Source organism: Somniosus microcephalus, chromosome 3 (assembly GCF_052327205.1).
Source record: "Somniosus microcephalus isolate GS21.2 chromosome 3, FLI_Smic_1.0, whole genome shotgun sequence".
NCBI lineage: Eukaryota > Metazoa > Chordata > Chondrichthyes > Squaliformes > Somniosidae > Somniosus > Somniosus microcephalus.
In genome coordinates, this window is record NC_140989.1 from 134,360,839 (window position 1) to 134,380,704 (window position 19,866).

Below are 19,866 nucleotides of genomic sequence, written 5' to 3' on the forward strand. Positions count from 1 at the left end.
GAAATTAACAACAACAACTTGTATTTATATAGTGCCTTTAACGTAGTAAAACGTCCCAAAGCGCTGCACAGGAGTATTTTAAGACAAAAAATTTAACACTGATCCACATAAGGATAAATTAGGGCAGGTGACCAAAAGCTTGGTCAAAGAGTTAGATTTTAAGGAGCGTCTTAAAGAAGGAAAGAGAGGTAGCGAGGCGGACAGGTTTAGGCAGGGAATTCCAGAGCTTAGGGCCTAGGCAACAGAAGGCACGGCCACCAAAGGTGAGCGATTATAATCAGGGATGCTCAAGCGGGCAGAATTAGAGGAGCACAGATATCTCGGGGTGGGGGGGTGGGTGCGGCTGAAGGAGATTACAGAGATAGGAAGAGGCAAGGCCATGGAGGGATTTGAAAACAAGGATGAGAATTTTGAAATCGAGGCGCTGCTTAATGGGGAGTTAGTGTAGGTCAGCGAGCACAGGGATGATTGGCAAACGGGACTTGGTGCGAGTTAGGACACGGGCTGCTGAGTTTTGGATGACCTCAAGTTTACGTGGGGTGGAATGTGGGAGGCCAGCCAGGAGTGCGTTGGAATAGTCAAGTCTAGAGGTAACAAAGGCATGATGAGGGTTTCAGCAGCGGATGAGCTGAGGCAAGGGCGGAGAGAGGAGATGTTACGGAGGTGGAAGTAGGCAGTCTTTGTTATGCTGCGGATATGCGGTCAGAAGCTCATTTCAGGGTCAAATATGACGACAAGGTTGCAAACAGTGTGGTTCAGCCTCAGACAGATGTTAGGGAGAGGGATGGAGTCAGTGGCTAGGGAACGGAGTTTGCGGTGGGGACAGAAAACAATGGATTCGGTTTTCCCAATATTTAATTGGAGAAAATTTTTGCTCATCCAGAATTGTATGTCAGACAAGCAGTCTGACAATTTAGACACCGTGGAGGGGTCGAGAGAAGAGGTAGTGAGGTAGAGCTGGATGTCGTCCACGTACATGTGGAAACTGATGCTGTGTTTTCGGATGATGTCATCAAGGGGCAACATGTAGATGAGAAATAGGAGGGGGCCAACGATAGATCCTTGGGGGACACCAGAGGTAACGATGCGGGAGCGGGAAGCGAAGCCGTTGCAGGTGATTCTCTGGCTACGATTAGATAGATAAGAATGGAACCAGGCGAGTGCAGTCCCACCCAGCTGGACAATGGTGGAGAGGCATTGGAGAAGGATGGAGTGGTCAACCGTGTCAAAGGCTGCGGACAAGTCAAGGGGAGGGATAGTTTACCTTTGTCGCAGTCACAAAGGATGTCATTTGTGACTTTGATGAGAGCCGTTTCGGAACTGTGGCAATGCCAGAAACCTGATTGGAGGGATTCAAACATGGAAATGCGGGAAAGATGGGCACGGATCAACCAAAAATATTGAATACTTGCCAGACGGCTACATATGCTACACTCTTTTACTGTAAAGTTTCTGTGATTTAGAGAAGTTAATGCTTCTGTTGAAATCATAGTCTGATGTTTGTAGTAATTTGCTAACCGAATTGCACATTTTGCCTTTAGTGTATTAGTGCTGATGGAAGGATGACATTCCATTCCAAAAGAATAGCTTGTATTTTACTTGGTGCATGGCTGAAGACTTGTCCTCAAAACTCATATTTTTGCCTATAATGAACTCTTTGTCCTTGTAACAAGCTTCATGAGCTGTGCCCCAGGTTGGGTTCTTAAATGAGACAGTAGATCATTAGATAGATAATGACATCTATTGAGCTGAAGCAATAATACTGATAGAAGTTGTCAACAGATCTTCTCGTCTTGTTTAGCAGTCTAACGGGTTTTATAAGAACAAATACTATTTAAGAAAAAAATGAAACTAACATTTCTTTTGCCCTTTTCAGGAAAATGGGAATCTTCAGAATAATATGAACCAGCGCAAGCTGAAGTATGAGGTAGTTTTCATTTTTTTTCTTGCATTGCTGCAGATTTCTAACAATCATATGTTATTCTTGTAGGAGGAAAGAAGTCTATTAATTTGATCCAACGGTTTAATTTATATTTTGATTTGCAGCTAATAGGGATTATCCAATTTTAGGCAATTGAGTGCGAAGAAGTCCTGTATAAATGGTAAATCTATTATCATAGTGTCATTTGTATGGCATTGTCTACCGCAATAAATTTGGAGTATTCAATAAAACTGTATGAAAGGTGGTTGAAGGATGTGTGAAGGCTGACTTTCCAATAAAGACGTTTTTGGACAGTGCCAAAAATGCAGTCTTCCAACACAACCTTATCTATTAAGATTGCAGTTTAAAACTGTCCAAAGGCATTTTTATTATATCCATCAGTGGACACTCATTTCCCATGCTTGATTTTGCCCAACTGGTTGGGCTCTGGACTGCTCCACAGGTGTTATAATATAATATTGAAATCTTTCTTTGACTCCTTTTAGGTGGAATATAAGTTAGATTCTAACCACATAACCTGATACACTAGTAATAATGGTGATAAGTGATCACAGGCACTTTTTCCTGTTATTTAATCAGTGCATTGAATGGATATCTGCAGATAATGGTTTGACTGAAATCAAAAGCAAAAATTGAATATATCACATTCATTTTGTGTGTGTGGATGCACACATACATTGGCCCGGACCGTGTATGCAATGCGTACGCGGCCGTAAGTGCCCTGCAAGTTCCAGGTTTACGCATGCGCGAAAACCTGGAACTTACAATCTGTCAAAAATCTTCTTGACCGATCCTCTGTATCCCCGGGAAATGGACATTCGCTGGCGGAGAGTTGGGCCCTGTTACCATGTCCTTAATAATAGATTCTAGCATTTTCCCTACTACTGATGTCAGGCTAACTGGTCTGTAGTTCCTCATTTTCTCTCTCCCTTCATTCTTAAATAGTGGGGTTACATTTGCTACCTTCCAATCCGCGGGAACCATTCTAGAATCTATAGAATTTTGGAAAATGACAACCAATGCATCCACTATCTTTATAGCCACCTCTTTCAAACCCCTAGGATGTAGGCCATCAGGTCATGGGGATTTATTGGCTTTCAGTGCCATTAATTTCTCCAGTACTATATTTTTACAAATACTAATTTCTTTCAGTTCCTCATTCTCGCTAGACCCTTGATTCTCCACTATTTCTGGGAAATTTTTTGCGTCTTCTTCCATGAAGACAGACACAAAATATTTGTTTAATTTCTCTGCCGTTTCCTTATTCCCCCATTATAATTTCTCCTGTCTCAGCCTGTAAAGGAGCCACATTTACTTTTGCTAAACTTTTTCTTTTTACATACCTGTAGAAGCTTTTACAATCTGTTTCTATGTCGCTCGCTAGTTTATTCTCATTCTATTTTCCCTTTCTTTTATCAATTTCTTGGTCCTCCTTTGCTAAATGCTAAAATCCTCCCAATCCTCAGGCTTGCTACTCTTTTTGGCAACTTTATAAGCCTCTTCCTTTGATCTAATACTATCTTTAACTTCTCTTGTTAGCCACGGTTGGACCACTTTTCCTGTGGGGTTTTTGTGCCTTAAAGGAATGTTTATTTTTATATAAGAACATAAGAAGTAGGAGCAGGAGTAGGCCATACGGCCCCTCGGGCCTGCTCCGCCATTCAATAGGATCATGGCTGATCCGAACTTAGACTCACGTCCACTTCCCTGCCCTCTCCCCGTAACCCCTTATTCCCTTATCAGCTAGGAAAATGTCTATCTCTGTTTTAAATTTATTTAATGTCGCAGCTTCCACAGCTCTCTGAGGTAGCAAATTCCATAGATTTACTACCCTCTGAGTGAAGAAGTTTCTCCTCATCTCAGTTTTGAAAGGGCAGCCCCTTATTCTAAGATTATGCACCCTAGTTCTAGTCTCACCCATCAGTGGAAACATCCTCACCGCATCCACCCGATCAAGCCCCCTCACAATCTTATATGTTTCGATAAGATCGCCTCTCATTCTTCTGAATTTCAATGAGTAGAGGCCCAACCTACTCAACCTTTCCTCATAAGTCAACCCCCTCATCTCCGGAATCAACCGAGTGAACCTTCTCTGAACTGCCTCGAGAGCAAGTATATCTTTTCTTAAATATGGAAACCAAAACTGTACGCAGTGTTCCAGGTGTGGCCTCGCCAGTACCCTGTATAACTGCAGCAAGACTTCCCTGCTTTTATACTCCATCCCCCTTGCAATAAAAGCCAAGATTCCATTGGCCTTCCTGATCACCTGTTGTAAATTATGTATTAATTCTTTAAATCAGGGATGGGCAATAAATGCTGGCCTTGCCAGCGATGCCCAGATCCCATAAGGGAATAAAAAAAAAAAATGCTAGCCATTGCTTCTCTACTGTCATACCTTTTAATGTAGTTTCCCAATCTACCTTAGCCAACTCGCCCCTCATACCTACGTAGTTTGCTTTGTTTAGATTAAAGACCCTAGTTTCGGATTTAACTAAATCACTTTCAAACTCAATATCAAATTCTATCATATTATGGTCACTCTTCCCTAAGGACCCCTTTACTAGAAAGTTATTAATTAACCCTTTCTCGTTACACAATACTAGATCTAAAATAGCCTGTTCCCTAGTTGATTCCTCAACATACTGATCTAGAAAACTATCTTGCATACATTGCATGAATTCGTCCTCCACACTATTACTGCAAATTCAGTTTGCCCAGTCTATATGTAGATTAAAGTCCCCCATGATTACTGTATTACCCTTGTTATATGCGCCTCTAATTTCCTGATTTATACTCTGCCCTACATTACAACTACTATTTGGGGGCCTATAAACTACTCAGTGTAGAGCAGTTCGTGGAAGTTATTATTCAGAGAGAAGTGGTACAAAAGAAGTTATTCCAACTTTTTTCTCTCTCCTGTCTACTTTGCTTGGTACTTACTTTAGATTTACTGACTGAAATCAGGAACTTGTAAGGATCTCTAGATGTTTGTTAATGTTTTGCAGCTCTCTAGTGCTGTGCACTAGCGCAATTAGGCTGCCTACAACCACTGGCATTTGAAAGTGCAATCAATCACTGAGAACCTAGGGATGAAACGCTGCTCTAACTCTTAAATTAAAAAGAATTTAAAATAAATTACGTATGCCATCTATCAGTTGTGTTGGCGTACTAGTCTGTCAGTTTGTACTGATCATTGAACATTTTTAAGAGAATGCTGCTATTTTCAAGCCTCTCAACAACTGTTCTGTTTTTAAAAAGTTTAGAGTCAGGGAGTACTCGCTAATCTATCAGGGACTGGTTCTCTTATTTCATATAGTTGTATCTTATTTATTTAAACAAGCTGCAGTCAAGGTTTTGTGAAGTGCTGTCTATTATAACTGAGAAGTTAGTATTTTTTTTGTTAAGGCTATCATCTTTTTTGTATTATTGAACTGTGCCGTTCCTCTCCCTTTGTGTAATTGGAGTTAGGTCACAGATCAGCCGTGATCTCGTTGAATGGCGGAACAGACCCGAGGGGCTAAATGGCCTACTCTTGTTCCTATGCTCTCTTGTGTGTCTTCAGACTGCTTTGTGCTTAATATTTCTTATAATCATGATGGACAGTGGTTCAGTTTCTCATTGCTGATCCAAGATTTCTTGTGATCTTTTGCTTCGGCAGCGCCTATTCTCTCGATCACTGGAGACTGATCCAGACAACCTAAAGGATCCTATTAAAATTAGTATTCCCCGTTATGTCTTGCGTGGACAAGGGAAAGATGAGCACTATGAGTTTGAAGTGAAGGTGAGTGTTTAACCTTTTTTCCTTTCTGATGTCAATATGGCAATTATAAGTCATTCATTTCTGAATCATAAAATCCCCAAGAGTGAAATTAATTTTCAAACAGGAATTGTACTGTTACCAGTGCAGACCAGGTACAACAGTATTACAATAATTTATGCAAATCTTTGAGGACAAGAGTATCCATTCAAATGTGTAGTTTTTTTATTAAACTGCAAATTATGATTAATGCAATCAACATTCTAAGGACTCTGAAGGTGATTTTACATTGATAGATGGATAGCAGACGTGCAATACCACCACACACTTTAATATAAATGGCCTGATCTCCAAAGACTGATACTAAAAGTATGGAGGCATATTCCCCTTTTTAGCAAAGGAGTTGTGAGATTCTGGCCTTGATTAGAAGTGATGGCAGGAAGAAAAGAACAGAGAGCAGCACATAGCAGTCGTGGGGCTCCAGTGTGGCACTCCCCGGGACCATTTTTATAATGAAAAATACCATGACATGAGCATAAGATAATCCTGATTCAGCTGGGGTATATCACAGGAAAAGTCCGAATAAGTTATCAGTAGGAACATCAGGAGACCTGTTGAACAAAAATGTATTTTTACATCCAAAAATAAGATGTATATGCATTTTTATTGTTTTGTGGTAACACGAGTGCACTGCTAGCAACCTCCTGCTAAAGAATTTATGGGAGTTTTAAGCTCTTAAACCCCCTGATGCATATACTTCCAGTTGTGTATTGGTTACCTTTCACTCCATGCCTCACGAGCTGCAATATTCTGGAAGGGTGAAATTCAGGTCAGCACTTGTGACTGGTGAACAGTTTTCTGTAGAACTACTGAACTAACAAATCAGCTGATTTACTCAGGCTAAGAAAGCTTTGTGCACGGTGATTTTTTTTTTCAGCAGCACTAATTAATGATAAAAATGGGATAGTTGAGGGATATAGTCCTAGCAGCTCAGAGAGGCTATTTTTAAAAATTCATTCTCGGAATGTGGGTGTCCTGTCAAGGCTGGCATTTATTGCCCATCTGTAGTTGCCCTGAGGAGATTATGGTGGGCTGACCTCTTGATAGAAGTGAGTGACTTGCTAGGCCACTTCAGAGGGCAGTTCAGAGGCAACAATGTTGGTGTGGGACTGGGGTCACATAGGCCAGACCAGGTAAGGACAACAATCAGACAGCTTCATGGTCACTTTCGATGGTCCTTCCTGTAGTGCGGTGCCCAAAGTCAACGCAGTGCTCCAGATGAGGTCTGACCAAGGCTCTGTACAATTGAAATCTCACTTCCTCACTTTATATTACAGACCCCTTGAGATAAAGGCCAACATTCCATTAGCCTTTTTTATTACCTTTTGTACCTGTCCACTAGCTTTTAGTAATTTGTGTACCTGACCACCCAAATTTCTTCTCCTCCCCTTCCACACTTCCTAGTCTCTCACCATTAAGAAAATATTCCAGTTTCTCTTTCTTGCATCCTCGCATTTTCCCACATTGAACTCCATCTGCCACAGTTGTATTTTGCCCATAATAATTGCTTTTTCCTTCTTGCAACATTTATTTGGTATCAGTAAAATGCCCTTTAGTAACCTGTTGATATCTGGTTTATTTGCAGTATTGATTAAAATATAAAATACAGCTCCTCGCGATAGCGTGGTGGATAAATGCACAGTATAATGTGATGCTGAGCCATAGAAGCCAGAAGGCCCCAGGTTCCATTCTTGCTCTTACTGAGTTAGGTGCTCCCACCAAGGGCAACAGTTTGGGGCACTACAGTGAGCTTTAGTGTTCTCGACTAAGGAGGATAAAAGTCAGCCGAAGTTCCAGCCCCTAATCACTCCTCTGACTCCCTGCTGGAAATGGTGCCTGCCTGTGTGTACACAAGGTGGTAGATTTTCAACTTGCCACCTGGGGGTATAACTGGCATTGCAGATCAGCCTCCCATTCAAAATCAATAGAAGCGAAAATTCGGCGCTTTTTACCACGGGCGGCCAGTCTGTAACAGATTATGAGAGTAAGCTTGCGGGGAACATAAAAACTGACTGTAAAAGCTTCTATAGATATGCGAAGAGAAAAAGATTGATGCAGTCAAGTGTAGGTCCCTTGCAGTCAGAATCAGGGGAATTTATAATGGGGAACAAAGAAATGGCTGATCAATTAAATACATACTTTGGTTCTGTCTTCACAAAGGAGGACACAAATAACCTCCCAGAGATGTCAGGGAACATAGGGTCTAATGAGAGGGAGGAACTGAATGAAATCAGTATTTGTAGGGAAATGGTGTTGGCGAAATTGACGGGATTGAAGACCGATAAATCCCCAGGGCCTGATAATCTACATCCTAAGGTACTTAAGGAAGTGGCCCTAGAAATAGTAGATGCATTGCTGGTCATCTTCCAAAATTCTATAGACTCTGGAACAGTTCCCATGGATTGGAGGATAGCTAATGTAACACCACTATTTAAAAAAGGTGGTAGAGAGAAAATGGGGAATTATAGACCGGTAAGTCTGACATCGGTAGTGGGGAAAATGCTAGAGTCCATTATAAAAGATGTAATAGAGCACTTGGAAAACAGTGACAGGATCGGACAAAGTCAACATGGATTTACAAAAGGTAAATCATGCTTGACTAATCTACTGGAATTTTTTTAGGATGTAACTGGTGGAATAGATAAGGGAGAACCAGTGGATGTGGTGTATTTGGACTTTCAGAAGGCTTTCGATAAGGTCCCGCATAGAGATTAGCGTGCAAAGTTAAAGCACATGGGATTGGGGGTAAGGTACTGTCTTGGATAGAGAACTGGTTGGCAGACAGGAAGCAAAGAGTTGGAATAAATGGGTCTTTTTCCGAGTGGCAGGCAGTGACTAGTGGGGTACCGCAGGGATCGGTGCTAGGACCTCAGCTATTCACAATATATATAAATGATCTAGACGAGGGAACTAGATGTAATATCTCCAAATTTGCAGACGACACAAAGCTGGGTGGGCGTGTGTGCTGTGAGGAGGATGCAGAGAAACTCCAGTATGATTTGGACAGGTTGGGTGATTGGGCAGATGCATGGCAGATGCAGTATAATGTGGATAAATGCAAGGTTATCCACTTTGGTGGCAAAAACAGGAAGACAGATTATTATCTGAACGGCAATAGATTGGAAAAGGGAAAGTGCAACGAGACCTGGGTGTCCTTGTGCACCAGTCGCTGAAGGTAAGCATGCAGGTGCAGCAGGCGGTTAAGAAGGTAAATGGTATGTTGGCCTTCACAGCGAGAGGATTTGAGAACAGGAGCAAGGATGTCTTGCTGCAGTTGTACAGGGCCTTGGTGAGACCACACCTTGAGTATTGTGTGCAGTTTTGGTCCTTGCCATGGAGAGAGTGCAGCGAAGATTCACCAGACTGATACCTGGGATGGCAGGAATGGCGTATGAGGAGAGATTGGGTCGATTAGGCTTATATTCGCTAGAGTTTAGAAGAATGAGAGGGGATCTAATTGAAACTTATAAAATTCTAAGGACTAGACAGACTAGATGCAGGAAGGATGTTCCCGATGGCACGGGAGTCCAGAACCAGGGGTCACAGTCTATGGATAAAGGGTAAGCCATTTAGGACTGAGATGAGGTGGAATTTCTTCACCCAGAGAGTGGTGAACCTGTGGAATTCTCTACCACACAAGGCAGTTGAGGCCAATTCATTAAATATATTCAAGAAGGAGTTAGATATATTTCTTAAGGCTAAAGTGATCAAGGGATATGGGGAGAAAGCAGGGACAGGGTACTGAATTTGGATGATCAGCCATGATCTCATTAAATGGTGGAACAGGCTCGAGGGGCCGAATGGCCTACTCCTGCTCCTATCTTCTATGTTTCTGTGTAACATCAGTTTTTATACCCGAGTGACGAGTTGAACGTCTACCTCAAAGCGAGTACGGGATTGGACTCAATTGTGATGTTCTGCAGTTGGATAGTTTGCTGACATGAAGAGTTTCACACATGAAGAGTAGCTACTTCATTGAAGTATTGGAGGGCTGCTAGCACCTGTGGAACCAAATCCCAGAAAATCAATGGCCCTTATTTTCCGATCGGAGGCTTCCTGTGTGCGGAGGTCTCCGATCTGGAAAAAATCTACGCCCTTACCTGAGGGCTCCAGAGGTCTGGCCATTTCCACTCCAGGGCCTCTGCTCTATGAAATGCGCAGGGCCCAGGTATCCCAGTGGCGCATGCGGCTCGCAAGCATCCCTGGGATCATGTGGGCCATATGGAACCAATGGGAGAAGGGAATCGCCCTTCATACTTTTGACAGCTTAGATCTTTCAAAAGTATGAATGGAGATCACTCCACAAACATATCAAAGCATTAAAAAAAAAATTTAAATCACGTTTTTAAAATGTTAAAATTACATTAAATTTAATATTTTAAACAAAAATTTAATTTTTGGAAAAAAAAATTAAGTTTTTTACAGGGCTAAAAAATAAACTTACCTTTTTTTTAAAAAAGTATTTTTGAATTATAAATGAGTGAAATTTTTTTAAAACTTTTTAAAACTCATGCTGATAAAAACAGGCCTTATGCCTGCTTTTACCAGGCGTAAGATTTTTAAAGGATTTCAACGGGCAGAAGTTCTGCAGAAAGCGGAACCCTCCACCCGCAGAGGCCCTTCTCCAGTGCGGGCGTGCGATCTGTCAAGAGGATTCTTGACAGATCAGAAGTGCCGGTTTTCAATGCATGTGCTTCGCATGCCTGAAACCGGCACTTGCGAGGCCCCTACGGGTGTGTACACACGCGTAGGGATCGGAAAATACGGGCCAATGTCTTCAGTATGAAACTATGGGGAAAATAAATAAAAATGCACTTGGACTTTTGCCAGTTTTGAAAAATGAATTTATTTTGGCCAATTCCTTGGTGGCTTTTGCACAGTTATTCATACAATGTATTTCTCATGGGAAAATAATTAAATTAGGTAAGGCCAAATAAAGTTGAGGCTTCATAAAGGAGCTCTGCAGTGTTCAGAATGCAACTGATTTTGGCAGTATATAATGGAAAATTTAACTTTTTATTTACAGTCAAGTAAATGAGTTTACATTGCTATTCTGCAAAAATAATGTTATGTGTTCTGTTAGATAACCATCCTGGATGAAACTTGGGCAGTGTTTCGACGGTACAATCGTTTCAGGGAACTGCACAGAACAATGAAGATGAAATACCCAGAGGTAAGCCATAATTAAACATTTTGGAATAAGTCCAGTTCTGTGACATGATAATGGAACACATGCTTCACACTTTTGTTATCACAGTTAAACAATAGCAGAGGCAAGGTTTCACTTGCTGTCATATTTTTGATCATTTTATTTATTTTTTGCCAGATTGCAGTCTTTCGACTGAATACTAAGGTCAAGTTCACCAAGTTATTTTGCAGCGTCCTTTTGTTGGCTGGAATACAAATTATATTTGGAGATAAGCTAGGGCGGGATGGAAAATTGATTGAGCCTGGATATTTGGGTTGTGAATATTTGGAATTCTCTACCCCAGAGGGCTGTGGATGCTGAGTCATTGGGTATATTCAAGGCTGAGATAAATAGATTTTTGAACTCTTGGGGAAATTGAGGGATATGGAGATCGGGTGGGAATGTGGAGTTGAGGTCGAAGATTAGGCGTGATCTTATTGAATGGCGGAGCAGGCTCGAGGGGCCGTATGGCCTACTTCTGCTCCTAATTCTTATGGTCTTATGTTGTAATAGCTTCAACTACAGGAAACTTTGGTTTATCCGGAGGTTAACTGTCCGGAATGCTCGAGCCACCGGCAAAATTCAGGAGTTGGTTCAGTAAGTTTTTTTTCTTTTCGTTGCTTTTTTTTCACTAGTCAGGCTCTGCAAGGTCTAGCTAAAGCTGTTGCTTAGCTACAGAGACGCTTGCAAGCTACGGCCGACTGTTTAGAAGCTGTTAGGGTTTGTTGCTAGATACGGAGCTCAAAAGCTTCCGTATGTTTTAACATTAGCGCTGGTTTGTCCGGCAGTTTTGATGGGACGGCAACAGCTCGGTCCCGTCGGTGCCGGATATCACAAAGTTTCCTGTATATAGATATGAATGTGTACGTGGTCCATTTTCAATAGAGGACAGTTTCGCTACAGTGCGAGTAAAACTGCAAATGCTATAAATCTGAAACTGAAAATGCTGGACCCACTCAGCAGGTCAATCAGCAACTGCCACGGCAGTAGGTGGTGGTGATGTGGAACGGATACATTGGTATGTCTGAGGGTGAGATGGGTTGCCACTTGGGGTGGGGAGTGTCTGTCGGAAGGGGCAGAACGGGCAGCCTGCATCCTCAATGTCATCTGCTTTCTTCTCAAGTTATGGACTCTGTTCCACTTTACAGTACAGTAGCCATAGTGGTTATGTTACTGGACTAATAATCCAGAGGCCTGGACTAATGATCCAGAGATATGAGTTCAAATCCCACCACAGCAGCAGGGGAGTTTAAATTAAATTAATTAAATAAAATCTAGAATAAAAAGCTAGTGTCAGCAATGGTGACCATGGAACTACCGGATTGTTGTAAAAACCCATCTGTTTCACAATTGGAGATGGGCAATAAGTGCTGGACTTACCAGCGACGCCCACATCCCATGAATGAATTTAGAAAAAAGATTTTCCTGTTTCCATTTCATACCTGCCTTACCCCCCCCCCCCCCCCAACGCCCACCATGTGTTCTCTCTGTGTCTTAAATGTCATTAATATCTTTTAATATGTCATGTTGATATCACTTCAGCCATTTAACCATTTTCCATTTACATTTTCCATTTAAGCACTTAGCTCATTCTACTTCCTCTCGTGTGTGTGTGTGTGTATTCCTTCCCCCTTCCATTTATTCTGTTCCTTTTTAAATGCTGCCCATCAGTATTTTTTTCCAGTTCTGATAAAGGGTTACAGCTTAATTTTGCTACAATGCAGTTTACTCCTCCCAGCAACCTCTGCTCTATTTGAACCTGCCAAGCGGTGCAAATTACCACTGTGAAACTGCACATATACCAAATACTACTGAAATGATTCTTCCAAATCACGTATCACCTCTAATTAGGATGGTTGGGGGAGAAATACAATTTTGGCCCAGAAATTCGGGTCTCCACGGGTGAGTACGCACGGGGTACTCGCCCGTAAGCCCAATGGAAGTGCCAGTTTCGTGCATGCACTGCGCATGCGCGGGAAACTTTCACTTCCGTTCCCCTGAAAGAAGGGGTTGAGAGGTGGAACGCGTGCGCAGGAGAGGCAGCGCGTGCGCATCGAACTTGCGTTTTTTTTTGCAGGTTTCTCCAGGAGGGTAAGTCTCCAGGAGTTACACTTTTAAAAAGCAGGCGCAAGGCCTGCTTTTTCCAAGGTAAGTGGTGAATTAATTCAAATTAAAACATTTTTTCCACAGGTTTATTATTTTTAAATACTTTAAAGAAAGGTAAGTTTATTTTTAGCCCCGTTAGAAAATGTAATTAATTTTTTCAAAAATTTAAATTGTTTAAAATAGTTATTTCATGTAACTTATAGTTATTTTAAAAATGTGATTTTTTTTTTAATGTATTTGAAGATTTAGTGATGTTTTGGGGCTTATAGTATTTATAGGTTTGACAGGTCAACTTATGAATGAAGCATTCCCTGCTACCATTGGCTCTCCATGGCCCACGTGATCCCAGGGGACGCATCTAACGAACTGCGCCCCTGGGATACGCAAGCACTGCGTGCCGGCAGTTGGAGGAGGCCCAGGATCGGAATCCCACGCGGGCCCACAGCTCAATGGCCAGCGCGGCAGGTAAGTGCAGGTCGGGGGCTTGCACCTGCGGGAAGCCCCCGACCCGAATTTCTGGGCCATTGGACCCCTTGCACATTGTACATACATGTCAACTAGTGTAAACCATAGTGGGCCATAAGCTCCAGTCCATATTTATATATGTATACATAATGCAAACATATGGAATTAGAACAGCTAGAATCAGCTTAACATGCATACATCGTAATATCTTTTTGTTGTTTGGTTCACTGATATATAGCTCATTAGCTCTAACTGCATTAATGAATATGGGCTTAGATTGCAGTTATTGTTGAAATTTGGAATAATAGGTGGGAATATTGCTAATGTGTCTGGGTGCCAGTATGACGGCATCTTGATATTCAGTAAGTTACTTTGTTTTTATGTTCATTTGTTGATTGGTGTATTTTTAGAGTAAACTTTCTTTTTGTTTTCTAAGAATTTCCTTTTTTAATTTTATAGGACCACTGAACCTATTGCATAGTGCAAGATTGCAATTTTGTTTGTGTACATTTGTACCAATGAATTACTTTTTGACTTGTAGTCACTTGTTCTGTAGGCAAACAGGACAGCCAACTTGTGCACAGCAAGGCTCCACAAACAGTAATGAGATAACCAACCAGTTAATCAGCTTTTGGTGGTGTTGATTGAGGGATAAATGTTGGTCAGGACACCAGGAGAACTTCATCCACTGGCTTAAACATCCATTCCCTCCACCACTGGCACACCATGGCTGCAGTGTGTACTATCTACAGGATGCCCTGCAAAAACTCGCTAAGGCTTCTTCGGCAGCACCTCCCAAACCAGCAACCTCCACCACCTAGAAGAACAAGGGCAGCAGGTGCGTGGGAACACCATCACCTCCAAGTTCCCCTCCAAGTCACACACCATCTTGATTCGGACATATATTGCCGTTCCATCATTGTCGCTCGGTCAAAATCCTGGAATTCTCTACCTAACCAATCAAGCCTGGATAGTGTCGAGCTTCTTGAGTGTTGAAGCTTCCCCCGTCCAGGGAAGCGGGAGTATTCCATCACCCTCCTAACTCGTGCCTTGTAAGCAGTATAGAGGGGCTTTGGGGAGTCAGGAGGTGAACAACTTACCACAGAATAACCTAGCCTCTGACCTGCTCTCATAGCCACGGCATTTATGTAGCTGGTCCAGTTGAGTTTCTGATCAATGGTGACCCCTGCAGGATGTTGGTGGTGAGGGACTCGGCGATGTTAATGCCATTAACTGGCATGGGGAAGTGGTTATGCTCTCTCTCGTTGGAGATGGTCATTGCCTGACACTTGTGTTGCGCGAATGTTACCTGCCACTTATCAGCCCAACCTTGGATGTTGTCCCGGTCTTGCTGCATGCGGGCACAGACTACTTCATTATCTGAGCAATTACGAATGGAGCTGAATACTGTGCAGTCATCAGCAAACTGCCCCACTTCTGACCATTATGATGGAGGGAAGGTCATCGATGAAGCAGCTGGAGATAGTTTTTCCCTAGGACATTTCCCTGAGGAACCCCTGCAGTGATATCCTGGGGCTGAGATGATTGGCCTCCAACGAATGTAACCATCTTCCTTTGTGCCAGGTATAACTCCAGCCACTGGAGAGTTTCCCCCTTGATTCCCACTGATTTCAGTTTTACTAGGGCTCCTTGGTGGCACACTCTGTCAAATACTGCCTTGATGTCAAGGACAGTCACTCTTACCTCGTCTCTGGAATTTAGCCCTTGTGTCCATGTTTGGACCAAAGCTGTAATGCGGTCTGGAGCCAAGTGGTTCTGGCTGATCAAAACTGAGCATCGGTGAGCAGGTTATTGGTAAGTGCCGCTTGATAGTTCTGTTGACTACTCCATCTATCAGTTTGCTGATGATTGGGTGTAGGCTGACGGGGAGATAATTGGCTAAGTAACCTGATAGAATTCTATGACAGAGGAGAATCAAATTATGTCATATACATGATTTTTCAGAAGGACAAATGGTAGGTGGACCTCTCTTCATGTTCTCTCTCTCTTATGAGCTGTCTTCTGCAACCAAAATAAGTGAGAAGTCCCAGTTGTCATGATATAGTCATACCTAATTGTCAGCAAGCAGCCTGTAGTGGGTGTGATCACAGGTACATGCATTAGATTGGAGGATTATTTTGGACTAAATGCATGTTAGGATGTGAGTGATGGAACAGTCCCAGGTGAAGGAAGGCTGGTGGTGTGTACCCTGTTGCATAATTGGCATTGCTGGATAACACTGAATGCAATTTAACACTGTGAAGGAGAGGTAATTGTAAGTGACATGCATGCTAAGTACACTGCGTTAATGGAAGGTCATGATGGGTTCTCCTACATTGTCTCACCTGGTAAGATCATTAAACTTCTTCTGGTATTGCCTCCGGGTGCTTTGTATGATAAAATTGTGAACTCTCACCAATTATTTATCACATTTACAACCATCAGAGAGAGATCAGACTTTCATTCCAACAATGTGGGCTAAGCTGAACCATAATCCCATATGTAGAAAAGCCCATATTTTTTAACTAGCTGCATCACACGGGCTTTCATTTCTTACTCTTTCAGGCTACTGATGTCGTGTCAAAAATTGCAAAATTCAGTTTCTCGTAAACTTAACTGAAACTGAGTTATTTTGTGCAAGTGGCGATGAGCTATAATAGGCTGTTTGCCGTAAGGAGTTCTGTCATACTTGATATATACATATTAGAATAAATGTCTTCTAGGTCAAGGTAACAGCGACTTTGGATACAATTTCTAGTCTTGTATCCCATGACTTACCAGAATGATTTGCCTGCCTTTTAGTGTAATAGGTTTGATCTTAGAGTTGTAGTCCCTTTTAAGTATTTGTGGTTACTGCTAAATTTAGTGTCATCCACTGTTGTTTTGCATCAGCTATTTAATTTAAAATACAGTAACACAGACCTTGCTGTTTTCAGTCTATATTTGAAATGCGGTATTACCATTGTTTTAAAACCCAGTTTTATTTAAATACAGTTTGCAGTGAATTGTAGCAAACAAAATAGAGCGCCATGCTAATTAAATGTTTTTATTTCAGAAGAAGCCCTCTTGTAGTACATGACGTTTCTTTACCAATGTCATGCCACTATAAATATACTGTACTACTTTAATTTTATGTATGCTCATATTCCACAACTGCTATTCAAACCCAATTAGATCATTTTTGTATGCAGCACTGAAAACCAAAGTTCATTGTACTGCAATGAAAACACATTTATATTGGGTTTATAGAAATGTCAAGTTCAATTTATTGTAATAGTTCTTTGGTAATTCTGACTTTGAAATTCATGGTCAGATATTTCCTCAGAGCTGCTCCCGCTCTGCTGCTGTAACTTCGCACTTCCAGTGACGGAGCAGAAGCAGCTCTGAGGAAATCCCCGGCCAATGTTTTAAATTTGAGTATTATTTAACGTCTTCTTAGGAATTTGCAATCGTTCCAAGTTGTTTGGATGTTAATTCAATGGGCTTAGTATATATGTTGTAATGAAAAGAAGTAAGGGAAGAAGAAAGAAGAATTTGTGTTTATATAGGGCAGTAGGGAAGATGGAGAAAAAAGGATGAATGCTTTTAAAATTACAAATGAATACCAAGGTACAGCACTGAAAGCTGTGGTACATGGGCAATGATTCCAGATTCAGATTAACACAATGGGCCGTAATTTGCGGCCCCTACGAGTGCGTACATGCCCGTAAGGGGTTTATGTATGCGCAAAGAATTTTCTTGACAGACCCAATGCATCCCCAGGAAAAGGGCATCCCGGGAGAAGAGTTGGGCTATTTGCCTAACTGCTGCCCAGTTAATGCCTGTGAAATTCTTACACCTGGTTAAAAACAGGCGTAAGGCCTGCTTTTACCAGCGTAACAGTTTGATAAAAAAAAATTATTTTTTTTAGTCATTTATACATTAAAAAACCTGTACAATAAGGTAAGTTTGTTTTAGTCCCTTTAAAACATTTAAATTTATTTTTCAAAATATAACATTTTGTTTTAAATATTTAATTAAATGGCATTTTAAATATGTAAATTTTTGTATTTATTTATTTGATGTGTAGATGTATTTTTGGGGTATTCCCATTCATGCTTATGGGGATTCTGTACATACGGAATCCCCATAAGCATGAATGGGGATCCCTTTTGTTTGTTGGGCTGGCCCACGTGATCCCAGGGGTGCTTGTGAACCGCCTGCGCCCCTGGGATACATGGGCCTCTACCCACGGGTACCTGGAGAGGCCCAGGACTGCAAATCTCCGTATCTCCCGGACCAGCAGGTACGCAGGCATTTTATTTGTGGATCGGAGGCAATTCTCTGCGAGAAGCCTCCGACCACAAATTCAAGGCCCATGTTTGAACAGCCATCAAATCAAATTAATTCCACTTCAGTAAAATCCAGCCTAAAAAATTAAAACCGTTAATGGGTTTCTGAAGTATCAGGCCACACTTTACATCTCTATCCAATGCTGTAAAAGGCTGATCACAGCTCTCAACTATTTCACCATTTTGACTGCCACACAAACTCAACTCATCACCATTGAGCATCTCAGCCTCCAGTAACCTCTAGCACTCCAAACACAATTTGGCTATAAAAGGGTTTTATCATGGTTCATGGCTTAATAATTCTTTCTGAGGAATGGAAGCCCATGTTAGCATCAAATAGTCCTAGGTCAGGTACAACAATGTTAGATGCAGAGTACAGCTCCCTCTTTTTTCCCAACAATATGCCCAAGCCCCAAAGAGAAAGCATCCATATTGCACCATGTGACATTTTCCATTTGCCACATTAGCCACCTTGTAGCTTTGTGGGGTGAGATTGTCAATTTTGTGCTGAATTATGAGTCGTTTTTGTGGTGTGGGCCTGCATTGAGACTGCCCAAACTCATCTCATTGAAGAGAAATTCATTCCAAAAATAATGAAAGCAACCAGCGCTGCCATAATATTTTGTGTGCTTTTCATTATTCAGTACCACCCCACACATTTTCCATTCAACATTTGACTTTAAAAAATGTCAATTTTATGTTTTGGGTGAATCATTATGTATGATGTGCCAAAATGTGTGCTGTTTTGGAGGAAAGAGGAAAAATAACAAAAGACAATCTTTGTTTTGACAGTATTGTACCATATTTTAGGACCTTAAAGATGCATTAAATTACACAGGTCAATATCCAAGCTATGGTCACATAACTTTTTTAATAATTAAAATATTGTGTTAGAGTCTCAAGTTTTTTGTTTGCATTTAAATATTCAAAAACCTGAATCTTAAGGCATTTTGCATAGTGGTTAGCACTGTTGCCTCACAGCGCCAGGGACCCGGGTTCAAATCCGGCCTCGGGCGACTGTCTGTGTGGAGTTTGCACATTCTCCCTGTGTCTGCGTGGGTTTCCTCCGGGTGCTCCGGTTTCCTCCCACAGTCCAAAGATGTGCGGGTTAGGTTGATTTGGCTATGATAAATTGACCCTTAGTGTTGGGGGATTAAATATGTGGGGTTACGGGGATAGGGTGGGATATGTGTCGGTGCAGGCTCGATGGGCCGAAATGGCCTCTATCTGCACTGTGGGGATTCTGTGATTCTGTGATTTTGAACAAGAAGTACTTGGACATTACAATTTTTGCCAGGTTTTATTGTCTGCATCCATGTGTATGTGCTGGGGGGGGGGGGGAATTCTGATCCTAAAAAGTTCATTCAGACTCTAAATCTGAAGCAAATGCTATCTTGAAACTAAAGGCAGTTCAGATTCTGCTGATACATATTTAACAAAGTTTCTGACATCCTACTCGGATTCAACAGAATGATGTACTGTTTTCTCACTAGAGACTTCAACAGCTGGATGTCTCTTTTTCCTTCTAAGTTAATTTCCCACATCTTTCATCATTTCGCTGAAATTTGAGATTTCGTGGTGGCCTTATAACCGCAATCCCCACAGCTCCATATTGTCAGTGATGTGGAACCATTGTCTCTGCCTTTTACATTTAAATTAATCCTTTTAAAATGTTAACATTCCTCGGATGACAGAGTGATCAGTATGGGTGCACAGTGTGGGATTCACATGGAGAGCACTAATTAACTTACTGAATTGTATTCATTAATTAATGCAAATGAATTGGCATCATTTTACAATCTTAATAGTATGCCCTCTGTTGATCTAAAAAAAACAATTTTGCAAGACTAGCAAAATTTGTGCCATGAATGGTTAGGTGACCCAAGCTAGCACACTCAATGACAGGGTCAGCTCATTTGAATTATTAGCACAAGCTCCCAGCACAGTTTTGGCCTTGAATTGGCAGCTACTTTAATGGGGGATGCGCAAATTCTGATCAGCTCAAAGTTAAAGGGAT

The 19,866-nt window shown here is 41.6% G+C and overlaps 1 protein-coding gene across 5 annotated transcripts in view; it reads left to right on the forward strand.

Annotated features, from left to right (window-relative positions):
• Positions 1 to 19,866, forward strand: part of kif16ba (kinesin family member 16Ba) — a 290,426-nt gene that overhangs the window by 207,321 nt on the left and 63,239 nt on the right. For all 5 annotated transcript variants that reach the window (XM_085981640.1, XM_085981641.1, XM_085981643.1 and 2 more), the window contains 3 exons: positions 1,877 to 1,927; positions 5,601 to 5,723; positions 10,843 to 10,932. In XM_085981640.1, the coding sequence (XP_085837766.1) occupies positions 1,877 to 1,927; positions 5,601 to 5,723; positions 10,843 to 10,932 (264 nt within the window). The remainder of the gene's footprint in view (positions 1 to 1,876; positions 1,928 to 5,600; positions 5,724 to 10,842; positions 10,933 to 19,866) is intronic.